We start from the raw sequence: 11,358 nt of genomic DNA on the forward strand, positions 1-11,358 counted from the left end.
CTGCCAAAGTGCTGGGATTACAGGTGTGAGCCACCGCGCCTGGTCGAGATCAGGTCTTTATGGGGAACAAAGAGTGCCTTTCTGAAGGGAGCAGTGCTGGGTGGGGCTCCCAGAAAGGATGGAGAAGATCCTGGGAGGTTTAAGATGGGGATGTAAGGAGGGCGCTTCTGGCGGAGAGAGCTGCAAAGCAAAAGGCAGGAGGTGTGGAACTCAGGGTGTTAAAGGCTGGGCCATTCCGGTTCCATTGAAGCCCTGAGCAAGGACTGAGGGGACGAGGCTGCTGAGATGAGTGTAGGTGGAGACCTGAGAGCAAAGAGCCTTGGGGTGTCCCTGTGCTGTGGCCTACTCTTAAACAACAGTTTAACACCGTTGGCTCTGAATTAGAGGCGGGCGCACGTGGTACTGTGTGTCGAGGGTGGAGGGGCAGGAGTTAGGGTGCAGGAGCCAGGAGCTCTGCAGAGGCTTAACTTGGGGCGGAGCCAGTGGGAATGGAGAGCAAGTAGAGTCCGTTAAGAAGATGCATGGAGGGAGGTTTTGATTTTCGCTATTCTTGGGTTGGTGGACAAGTGTCAGAAAGGAACTGCTACCTTCTGTCTCTACAATTGCCGTCACCATTGGCCTCAGGATTGTGGTTGGGACCCAGAGGACAGTGGAAGTCTTGCTGCTTGTGGTAGTTTTTACTTAAACCCCTGGTGGACAAAGGCAGGTCTGAGGTGAACCGGGTGGCCTCTGTATTAACCTAGAAGCGGTGGGAGCCACATTATTGAATGGATGTTCACTCTAGCCCGGCGCTAAGTGCTTCAAAACCTGCCATGTTCCTCCCAAGAGCCCAGAGATGAGGTAATTAAATGGCTGTTCCTAAGGCACACAGATAAGCAGCGGAGCTGGACCTCGTCCTTAGTGCTACTTACAGCCAGGGAAACTGTCCTGGAGAGAAGTGCAATGCCCGGGTAACGGCTAGTGAGAGATGCAGCTTGGAAATGGAACCATCGCTAGGCCAGTCTACTGCCCATCCACAGTCTCCAGCGTGGGCCACCGAGCTGGGCAGGACAGGCCCGTCCATGCCATGGCCCCTGGAGCCGTGAGCAGCAGGAAGGAGGCTCCAAGTGCCCTGGCCCTGATCTTATTCTTCCAACCCCTCCTCCCTAGAGATGGTGGAGGTGGGGCCTAGTTCCTGGTCCCGAGCCTTCCCAGGCCCAGTGAAGACCCCGCCAGCAAGAAGGTGGCCCCACACCCTATCCGGGACGCGACGGTCAAGCCCAGGGAACACCCCGCAAGCTCCAGCGGGAAGCGGGCTCCAGACTAGGGGGCGGGAGGCCGGCCTGGGCGGAGCAAAGGGCGCTCGGCCTCGTTGATTGGCCGCGGCTGCAGAGCTGTCTTTCTAGGATTGAGCCTTTTCTTTTGGGAGGCGGGGCCTTGATTCACTCCCGCCAATAGAGTTCAAGGAATCCGCCTACCACCAGGACACTTCCGGCGGTGCTCTCCGCTCCTTACCGCCAAAGCTGCGGCTCTGGACGCCTAGCCCCGGCGTATCCCGATCACTTCCGGGTGGTGCTCCACGGCCACGAGCCGCGATTGGGCTACCGTAGATGGGGTACTTCCGGTGTCCAGGTGCTAGGTCTTTCGGCAGGAGGAGGAAGATGGAGCCCAGCACCGCGGCCCGGGCTTGGGCCCTCTTTTGGTTGCTGCTGCCCTTGCTTGGCGCGGTTTGCGCCAGCGGACCCCGCACCTTAGTGCTGCTGGACAACCTCAACGTGCGGGAGACTCATTCGCTTTTCTTCCGGAGCCTGAAGGGTGAGAGCGGGGTCCGAGGGGGGAGCGTGTGGGGGCCTGGTGTTGGTACAGCATCGAGGGCATTGACCACTCTCCTTCCCACTTCCTTTCCTGGAGCAGGCCGCCCGGGTCTGGCCTGCCGCTTGGCGTGCGGGTCCGCGGTGTCTGCAGCAGGGGTTTCCCTTCGCGTCCCGTCTTCCTCAACTACCTATTTTTTCTTGTCCAGACCGGGGCTTTGAGCTCACATTCAAGACCGCTGATGACCCCAGCCTGTCTCTCATAAAGTATGGGGAATTCCTCTATGACAATCTCATCATTTTCTCCCCTTCGGTAGAAGGTAAGGGTTCCGCGTCGCCCCTAGCACTGGGATTCGAGACCCAGGACTGATGGATTGCTTTCTTCTCGTTCTTGTGCATGTCCTGGGTCACAGGATGGGTTGCCAGTCCTGGACGCTGCTACCACGGAGATGAGGAAAATGCTCATTTCTGACCTGACCCTAGAAGGGGACATCTTTCTAAAAGACACAGCTAAGGATTGTGGAGTCAAGTGTTGCTGCAGACCATGGAACCCAGGGCCCTGCTGCTCTACTGAGAAGGGGGTTTACTCTGTAAAGGGCCTGATAGAAAGATGGAAAGCTCCTGGGTTGGGTTTGCCTGGGTGGAAAGAGGAAATGGCCTGTTATTAATATGGATTGCTATAAAGAGGCATTGTGCATTGTGGCAGTTGATCTTAAGAATTCAGATAGATTCATAGTCTCGGGCTGAAAAAAGAGCCTTAGCAATTATCTACCACCCCACCCCTCCTCCCATTTGAGGCTGGATAGATACGTCCAGCAGCCTTGCAGAGGGCTAGTCGTTTAACAGAATGAATATCTTGGCCAGATTATCCAGTTTATACTTGAGTATTCCTGTTTTATGAGGCAATCCACTCCACCACTGAACAATTCTGTTAAGAAGTTCTTATATTAAGCAAATATTGTCTCCTGCTTTATTTTGTTCTTATGCTCCCCAGCACCTTAGAGAATAGAGAGAATGCTTATCTAGTTTGGAAGTATAGCCTTCACATAATCATAGCTTATTTGGTTGTTTCTCCTCCAGACTGAACATCCCCAGCTCCTTGGCTATTTCTCTTTTGCCATACTTTTTTGGTGAGCATGTTAGTCATTCTCTTCTTTATTTGCTTCAGTTTATCTTTTTCTTAAAAGACTCACGTTGTCCCTGTTTGGGTAAGACAGGACTGCCTTCTTCCCTTCAGCTGATGAAGCTTAGGAAGTTCTTCATTGGTGCCTTTTTTATTTGTTTGTTTTTTTGAGACAGGGTCTTGCTTTGTTCCCCAGGCTGAGTGCAGTGGTGCGATCATGGCTCTCTACAGTCTCGACCTCCCAGGTTCAAGTGATCCTCCCTCCTCAGCCTCCTGAATAACTGGGACGTGGCTTCTTTATTCTCTGTAGTTCATGTGAGATTCAGTTCCACCAAATCCCTCAAGTATTTTCCCTAGGCTTTTGTTACTTACTGTGTCACTCCCAACTCCCTTGCAACATGTGCTTTTGGAATTGGCTTTTTGGAGACAAGATTAGTTAGGCAGATGTCACCCCAAATTGGTATAAGTTGAAATCTTCAGATGACTGGGCAGGTGAGTGGAGGCTTCGGTGCAGTAACTGGTGTTTGCCAAGTTTTTGCTGTGTTTGAAACTTTGAAATAGGTACCTTACAGTGGACTGGGTGAGATCTTAAGGATAGGGAGTCTGCCCTGCAGGAGTTTTTTCAGTCTGTTTTTGAGGAAATGAAGACCTGAAATGAGTTACCAAACCCTGTGTCAGGATGTAAGATGAAGTGGAGGCACTGTCAGCTTGTGTAGGTCGGAAGGAAAGAAGCAGTGAATGAGACTGCTCAGGAGAGGGCTGAGAGAGGATACTGTTGGTGGGAGAAATGACAGAGAGCGTAAAACAGTGTTTCCCAAACTTTAGTCATTTGCACACGTCCTTCGTGGTTTTTACCATGTTATGTATCTCCTGTGCTAATAACTACCTTTTTCTTCAAATTGACCTGCTAAAAAAAAAAAAAGGCTAGGTACGATAGCTTATCCCTATAATCCCATCACTTTGGGAGGCCGAGGCAGAAGGATTGCTTGAGTCCAGGAGTTTGAGACTAGCCTGGGCAACATAGTGAGACCTCATCTCTACAAAAAAATGAACAAAATTAGCCGGGCGTGGTGGCACATGCCTGTAGTCCCAGCTACTGGGGAAGCTGAGGTGGGAGGATTGCTGACCCTTGGTGGTCAAGGCTGCAGTGAGCTGAGATCATGCCAGCTGCACTCCAGCCTAAGCGACAGAGCAAGACCCTGTCTCAAAAAAAAAAAAAAAAAAAGAAAAGAGAAAAAAACTAAAATAACATTTTAAAAGGGAACCAATAGCGAGCCCAGAACTACCACTGAAAATGGAAATCCAGTGTCGTCACTTGATGTACGTAGAAGGTAACTATAAATAGAATAAAAACAACACCCGTAAGTTCTAGCCAGATACTGCTGCCTGCCGAAGGCTTTGAACCTGAGGTTCCCTCTTGAAAAAGGAGATTGGCAAGCATTAGAAGTTCTAACAACTAGTATCAAACTAAGACATTCTCTTTGATGGAGAAAGCTTGAAAAATAAGGAAGGGGAGTAACTTTCTGTCTCTGAGATTCAAGGTTATTTAAAGCCTGATTCCCGCATTCGTGTTGCCGCCTTTTCTGCCTCTGGTGGAGTGGGTTCCACACTGTGGAAGGTGCTGCTGTGGGAAATCCTCAGGCGTTCCTTGGGAGGAGGCTGCAGGGTAGGGTTCAGGGTAGGGGTTTGGTGTCTGCTTCCAGGGCCCTGCCCTCGTCCCATGGCCACTGTCACTGTCACCCTCTCAGGTGTGTGAGTGCTGGCCTGGCTTCCCTCTCCGTGCCCCAGTGGCTTCTTTGCCCTCTGGCATCGGAAGGCTGCCAGGTCACTGGCAGTCATGTCTACAAGGGAAGAAATTTTCAGCGCATCCTCTATACCTGGGAAAAACTGGATCCCTGTTACAGATGGGGAAATGGGTTCAGGAGGGTGAAGGGATTTGCCTAGTTCTAAGTGGTCTCAATTTCAAAGCCCGTGTTCTGTCTACTTTACAAGAGTTTCTCAACAGGTGCACTCTTGACGTTTCAGACCAGATAATTTTTTTATAGTGAGGCTGTCCAGTGTACTGTAGGGTGTTTAACAGCACCCCGGGCCTCTGCCCATTAATGCCAGTGACCACTTCCCTGTTATGTGACAGCGAAGAAATGTCTCCAGACATTGCTCTGAGGGGCAAAATCGGCCACTGCACTGTGCCAATAGGCTGCTTTTGGAACATCTAAGACTGCCTGGCCTTTCCGAAGGAGAGTAGATAGATGGCTTTTTGAATGTAGCATGAGAGGCAGAGGTAGAGAATACAGGAGCTTCTGCGTATGCCTGAAGATCAGGTAAGGTGCTTTTAGTTTTCTGCTGAAGATTACCCCTCAAAAAACAGGGCTCTTATATTCAGATCTTTACAAAGTCATTTCCACCTGCTACTGAGGGTCTAATGGACACACTTCTCTGTCCAGTCTCAGAAATTGGCATGTCCATCCTTCTGGTTGCTCAGCCAGACTCCTTGGAGCTTTTCTAATGCCCGTCGAAGCATCAGCAGGCCCTGCGGCTGTGCCATCAGAAGGCGTGGAGGCCTGCCGTGCCTCCCTCTGTTGCTGCTCCAAGGTTGGCTCAGCACTCTTCACTGCCTAGATTTTCACAGTGGCCTTCTAACCCATCACCACAGCCACTCTCACCCTCGTACCCTAGTCTCTACCCCGCCGCCAGGATCGTCCTTCAAAAATAGGAATGAGATCCTGCCAGGCCCCTGCTCAGAATCCTCCAGCGGCTCCCCACGGCAGGGCCCTTGTGTGGGGTGCAGAGCCCTGTGCAGCCTGGGCCCTCACTTCACCTGGCCTTAGCTCCTGCTGCTCACTCCTTTCTCTCTAGCTAAGCCACACTGGGCCCCTTGCTGGTGACCCTGCCCACCCGCCTGGGGGACTTTGCACCTGGTGTTCACTCTGCTGGGAATCCTCTGACCCCACAGACTGCCTGGCTCACGCTTACATCTTCTCAGATGCCACTTGCAGGTCTTCCTTAAACAACCTTGGCACAAGAGCTCCCCTCCCACATTGTCCACTTTGTTTTTCTTCTCTTCTCACAAGAGTTACTCATTTAATGAATAAATGGATTACTGAGCACTGCCTTCATTACCTTAGATTGAACATCAGAGTACCCTTTGGGGAGACTCTGGAGCCTCAAATAGCCCCACCCAGTGCTAGTTTTAGATGCTTATGGCAGTAGTCACATGATCCAATTAATTGACCAAAAAAGGATAGGATCTCACAGTTACAAATGTTGGAAATTAATGAGCCCTTTTGGTGATCACTTTTTAAAAAGCAGTGCACTGGGTGGCTCTGTTGTGGATGTCATGGATAGAATCTGTAGGATTAATAGGGAAAAATGGATTAATGCCAGACCAGAGAGTACTAGTGTCAAGTGACGGCATCACTGGAGATGCAGAAGTGCTCTTCCTCAGACCATTTAGACGGGGTGGAGTTGACAGGCTCTGGAAACTGGCTCCAGTGATCAGCATCACTAGCGTGAAAGGTGCAGGGGATGAGATGAAATACGGGCAGTACGGCATTTCCAAATGCATTATTTCCTATGTGACTTGAAATATGTACAGCTTACTTGACCAGTGCAATTAGTGGATGTTCGACTGTTTCCTCCAAACCTCCAGAAGTTTCTAATTCTGAGCCATAATTTTGAGTCTTCACGCTGGGAGGATGGGGCCTTGCCCGTTCTGGGATGTGGTGCCGGAAGCCTCTCCCTCATTGTGGCCCCCAGAGGGTGCTGCTCTGTGAGTGATCGTGGCTGCTCTGCCCTTCGTGTCCCTGCCCTGCCAGTGTCAGAGAAGCAAGGAGAGGAGACCTCTGGGTCACTGTGTCTGGTGCCTGCTTTCAGATTTTGGAGGCAACATCAATGTGGAGACCATCAGTGCCTTTATTGACGGTGGAGGCAGTGTGCTGGTAGCTGCCAGCTCAGACATTGGTGAGTCCGACCTGGGAGGTTCTGGTGCTTTCCACTTCTCCAGGGAGTTGGAGAGCATTACAAACAGAACCTGCCAAATTAGCATTCACTGGGTGGGCCTTAGCTGGGGAGTCAGTGAGGGAACTGTTTTCTCAGTTCAGAATCTGACTCCTGGAGGCGGAATACCACACTGCTGTCCAGGGGTCCATTTGGGGCTGAGCCCAGCTGGATGAAGCTGCAGGGCACTGGGGCTGACAGAAAGGGAGTCACAAGGAAGCCAGGACACTTGGCCCAAGGCCCCCCTGTAAGGGCTCACCCAGGTGTCTCTTGGGTCTGTGCAGGTGACCCTCTTCGAGAACTGGGCAGTGAGTGCGGGATTGAGTTTGACGAGGAGAAAACGGCTGTCATTGACCATCACAACTATGACATCTCAGACCTTGGCCAGGTAATCAGGCCTGTCACCTTCCAGGTTTCAGGGACATATGGCAAAGCTCTGCTTAGCCAAAAGCCAAGAGGGCGTGAGGAGGTTCTGCCTGGCTTGGGGAACCTTTTCCTGACCACCCACCTTTCCATCTACTCTTTGCAGCATACGCTTATCGTGGCTGACACTGAGAACCTGCTGAAGGCCCCAACCATCGTTGGGAAATCATCTCTAAATCCCATCCTCTTTCGAGGTGTTGGGTGAGTGAGTGAGCAGGGAGAGGACAGCAGAAACCTGGGGGAAGAAGGGGTCACTTCATTTTTTTGGGAAATCAAGGCAAAATTGTAATTCTTTAGGGGTATGTAGATGGGATTAATTTGTTATATTAAGGCCGAGTACAGTGGCTCAAACCTGTAATCCCAGCACTTTGGGAAGGCCTAGGCAGGAGGATCGCTTGAGGCCAGGAGTTTGAGACCAGCCTGGGCAACACAGAACTCCTCTCTTTAAAAAAAAAAAAAAAAAAAAAAAAAAAGTTGGCCGAGCGCAGTGGCTCATGCCTGTAATCCCAGCACTTTGGGAGGCTGAGGTGGGCAGATCACCTGAGGTCAGGCGTTTGAGACCAGCCTGGCCAACATGGTGAAACCCCGTCTCTGCTAAAAATACAAAAATTAGCTAGGCGTGGTGGTGTGTGCTTGTAGTCCCAGCTACTTGGGAGGCTGATGCAAGAGAATTGCTTGAACCCAGGAGGCGGAGGTTGCAGTGAGCCAAGGTTGTGCCACTGCACTCCAGCCCAGGTGGCAGAGCGAGATCTGTCTGAAAAACAAAAACAAAAGTCAAACTCCATTGTTATATCAAGACAAGAGCTAAGTGGTTGGCAATTAAGAAAAAAGGATTCATTGCTGGGAAGAACTGGCTCTCGGGGATCCCATGTCCTTGGGCTCAGTTCCTGGGGCCAGTGCTGGGCTGTTGTCATCCTGCTGCAGGATGGTGGCCGATCCTGATAACCCTTTGGTGCTGGACATCCTGACGGGCTCTTCCACCTCTTACTCCTTCTTCCCGGACAAGCCTATCACCCAGGTAAGGGCTTCACAACCTTGAGGCTTCGAAATAAGAATGAAGCAGAACAGCACATTTGGCTGAGGCGAAGGAAGTGACAAGTTGGTGGGGTGGGGCATGGGCAGAAGCAGTGTGGTCTCAGGCTTCCCCTTCAGGTAGGGCCAGGGTCGTTTTTGTCTGGCCTGCTGTCCTCTTGCTCGGGAGGCGTGGCAGCTTTTCCCTTACTTGGAACTGCTTGGGTCACAGCCTCGTTTTGTTCCCAGTATCCACATGCGGTAGGGAAGAACACCCTCCTCATTGCTGGGCTCCAGGCCAGAAACAATGCCCGTGTCATCTTCAGCGGCTCCCTCGACTTCTTCAGCGACTCCTTCTTCAACTCAGCAGTGCAGAAGGCGGCGCCCGGCTCCCAGAGGTAGCTGCCGGGAGGCTTAGGGGCCGGGGATCCGGGTGGTGCAGTCTGTGTATATGGGGAGGACTCAGAAGGAGAAGGAGGAGGCTTTTAGCTAAAAGTGTCAGAGGCTGAGTGTTTCAGGTGCTGTCAGATTATTTCAGGGCTTTATTGCTGTATTGCTGGTATTGGCACTTCCAATTTTTTAAGGTAGTAGTGACTCATCTAGAGATCCCTAACCTCCACCGTTCCTTTTAGAAATTTATGTATTTGTTGTGCAGATGACAACCAACCACCCATATCTTTTCGTTTTTTTCCTGCGTTCCCTTTAACCATGAGTCCCTAGGTGCCCAAGGCCTACAGGCAGAACTTCACTAGGGTACTGTTGTGGTGGACATGAGTGGTCCTGCCCATCAGGCACCACTGGAAAGGTGGCTCTGGTGCCCAAGCTTCTCCTGTTTCCCTCCTGCAGGTATTCCCAGACAGGCAACTATGAACTAGCCGTGGCCCTCTCCCGCTGGGTGTTCAAGGAGGAGGGTGTCCTCCGTGTGGGGCCTGTGTCCCATCATCGGGTGGGCGAGACAGCCCCACCCAATGCCTACACTGTCACTGACCTAGTGGTAAGAGATGTTTGGGGTGGGAGGGCCCAAAGGGTTTGCCAAGCTGACTGAGCTCAGCTCAGAAGCACTTATTGAACACTTCTGTGCTGGCCTAAAGGGCATACATAAAGATGAATAAGTTAATCCCTACACCTAAGCATGCCAGGTTAGATGCAGAGCCTGGCATAAAAACTGATGTCCTAATAGGAGCACTTCTTTTGAAGAGATGTGTGTATTTGTTATGGGGGGCAGCAGTGGGAGGGGCTTCACTGATTAACTCTGCCCAGGAAGTTGGACTTAATAAGAGAAATGATGTTTTGATTAGGTCATTAGGATGAATTTGGTAGGCAAGAGAAAGCGAATATGGAAGCATGAATGCTTGAAAGTGCCTGGCACATGCCGGGGCAGGAGGGTGGTTTAGGTCGACTTTGATGGGCCATGAATACTGTGGGAAGGAATTTGGGCCTTCAGAGAAGAGGCAGAGATGCTGTGTTGGGGAATTAAGCTTGCTGAGAGAGACTGGTTACCGATCAGGGCCGGGTGGCAGGGGCATCTGCAGGTCTTGTGAACTCCTGGGCGTTCCTGCCATGGTCATCGGGTGGGAATTAAGTGCAGCTCTGCCTGCAGGTGGTGGAAGGCCTCCAGTCATGGCCAGCCCTGGCTAACCTGGCCTTTTATCTCAGGAGTACAGCATTGTGATCCAGCAGCTCTCAAATGGCAAATGGGTCCCCTTTGATGGCGATGACATTCAGCTGGAGTTTGTCCGCATTGATCCTTTTGTGAGGACCTTCCTGAAGAAGAAAGGTGAGTGTAGTTCCTGCACGAGGATGCTGCCAGAAACAGCCCCAGGCCTCACTTGCTCTCGAGGCCCAACCTGGAAACGCTCTGGGAAACCCCTCCCGGTTATTCTTGTTGGTTCTTCCACAGGTGGCAAATACAGTGTTCAGTTCAAGTTGCCCGACGTATATGGTGTATTCCAGTTTAAAGTGGATTACAACCGGCTAGGCTACACACACCTCTACTCTTCCACTCAGGTAAGCACAGGTGACAGCCCGTTTTCAGCTAGCATGTGCCCTGCCCGGGCTCTGCAGTGGCCAGGTCCTGCCACCTCTGTCCTCCTGCAGGTATCCGTGCGGCCACTCCAGCACACGCAGTATGAGCGCTTCATCCCCTCGGCCTACCCCTACTACGCCAGCGCCTTCTCCATGATGCTAGGACTCTTCATCTTCAGCATCGTCTTCTTGCACATGAAGGAGAAGGAGAAATCCGACTGAGGGGCCAGAGCCCTCTCCACACAGCGTGGAGACTGGGCGGGGAGGGGGGTTATTAGGATTGGTGGTTTTGTTTTGCTTTGTTTAAAGCCGTGGGAAAATGGCACAACTTTACCTCTGTGGGAGATGCAACACTGAGAGCCAAGGGGTGGGAGTCGGGATAATTTTTATATAAGTTTTTCCACTTTTTGAATTGCTAAAAGTGGCATTTTTCCTATGTGCAGTCACTCTCATTTCTAAAATAGAGACGTGGCCAGGCACGGTGGCTCATGCCTGTAATCCCAGCACTTTGGGAGGCCGAGGCAGGCGGATCACGAGGTCAGGAGATCGAGACTATCCTGGCTGACACGGTAAAACCCCGTCTCTACTAAAAGAAGTACAAAAAATTAGCCGGGCATGGTGGTGGGCGCCTGTAGTCCCAGCTACTCGGGAGGCTGAGGCAGGAGAATGGCATGAATCCAGGAGGCAGAGCTTGCAGTGAGCTGAGATCGCGCCATTGTACTCCAGCCTGGGCAACAGTGCAAGACTCTGTCGGTCTCAAAAAAAATAAAAAATAAAAAAAATAGAGATGTTGCCCTCAAACTTCACCTGGCCCCGGTCCTGCTTTGCTAACGGCTGTGGGTGGGGGTTGCTGTTTGGTGGTGACTGGATACAAAAATCCTAAGTGGCTTCATGAAATTTTGCCTAGGACTGGACTGTCTTTTTAACTGTGAAATGATGGTTCTTCCTAACGTCTCCTCAAAGGATACAAGAAAGTTGCTAGTAGACCGA

At 51.4% G+C, this 11,358-nt stretch overlaps 1 protein-coding gene across 2 annotated transcripts; it reads left to right on the forward strand.

Moving 5' to 3' along the window:
- The first annotated feature begins 1,203 nt into the window (after positions 1-1,203).
- Positions 1,204-11,169, forward strand: DDOST (dolichyl-diphosphooligosaccharide--protein glycosyltransferase non-catalytic subunit). Of its 2 annotated transcripts, XM_054503002.2 has the most exons (11): positions 1,204-1,794; positions 2,000-2,110; positions 6,787-6,873; positions 7,194-7,297; positions 7,439-7,533; positions 8,257-8,350; positions 8,593-8,741; positions 9,190-9,337; positions 10,000-10,120; positions 10,244-10,350; positions 10,441-11,169. In XM_054503002.2, exons 1-11 carry the CDS (start codon positions 1,590-1,592, stop codon positions 10,588-10,590), a joined length of 1,371 nt encoding a protein of 456 aa, XP_054358977.1. In that variant the 5' UTR covers positions 1,204-1,589; the 3' UTR covers positions 10,591-11,169. The 2 variants fall into 2 exon arrangements, with proteins under 2 accessions (XP_054358977.1, XP_054358985.1); XM_054503010.2 differs by lacking the exons at positions 1,204-1,794; positions 2,000-2,110 and adding an exon at positions 5,404-5,505 and having other exon boundaries at positions 6,729-6,873.
- Positions 11,170-11,358: the final 189 nt, after the last annotated feature.

This window comes from Pongo pygmaeus, chromosome 1 (assembly GCF_028885625.2).
Source record: "Pongo pygmaeus isolate AG05252 chromosome 1, NHGRI_mPonPyg2-v2.0_pri, whole genome shotgun sequence".
Lineage (NCBI taxonomy): Eukaryota > Metazoa > Chordata > Mammalia > Primates > Hominidae > Pongo > Pongo pygmaeus.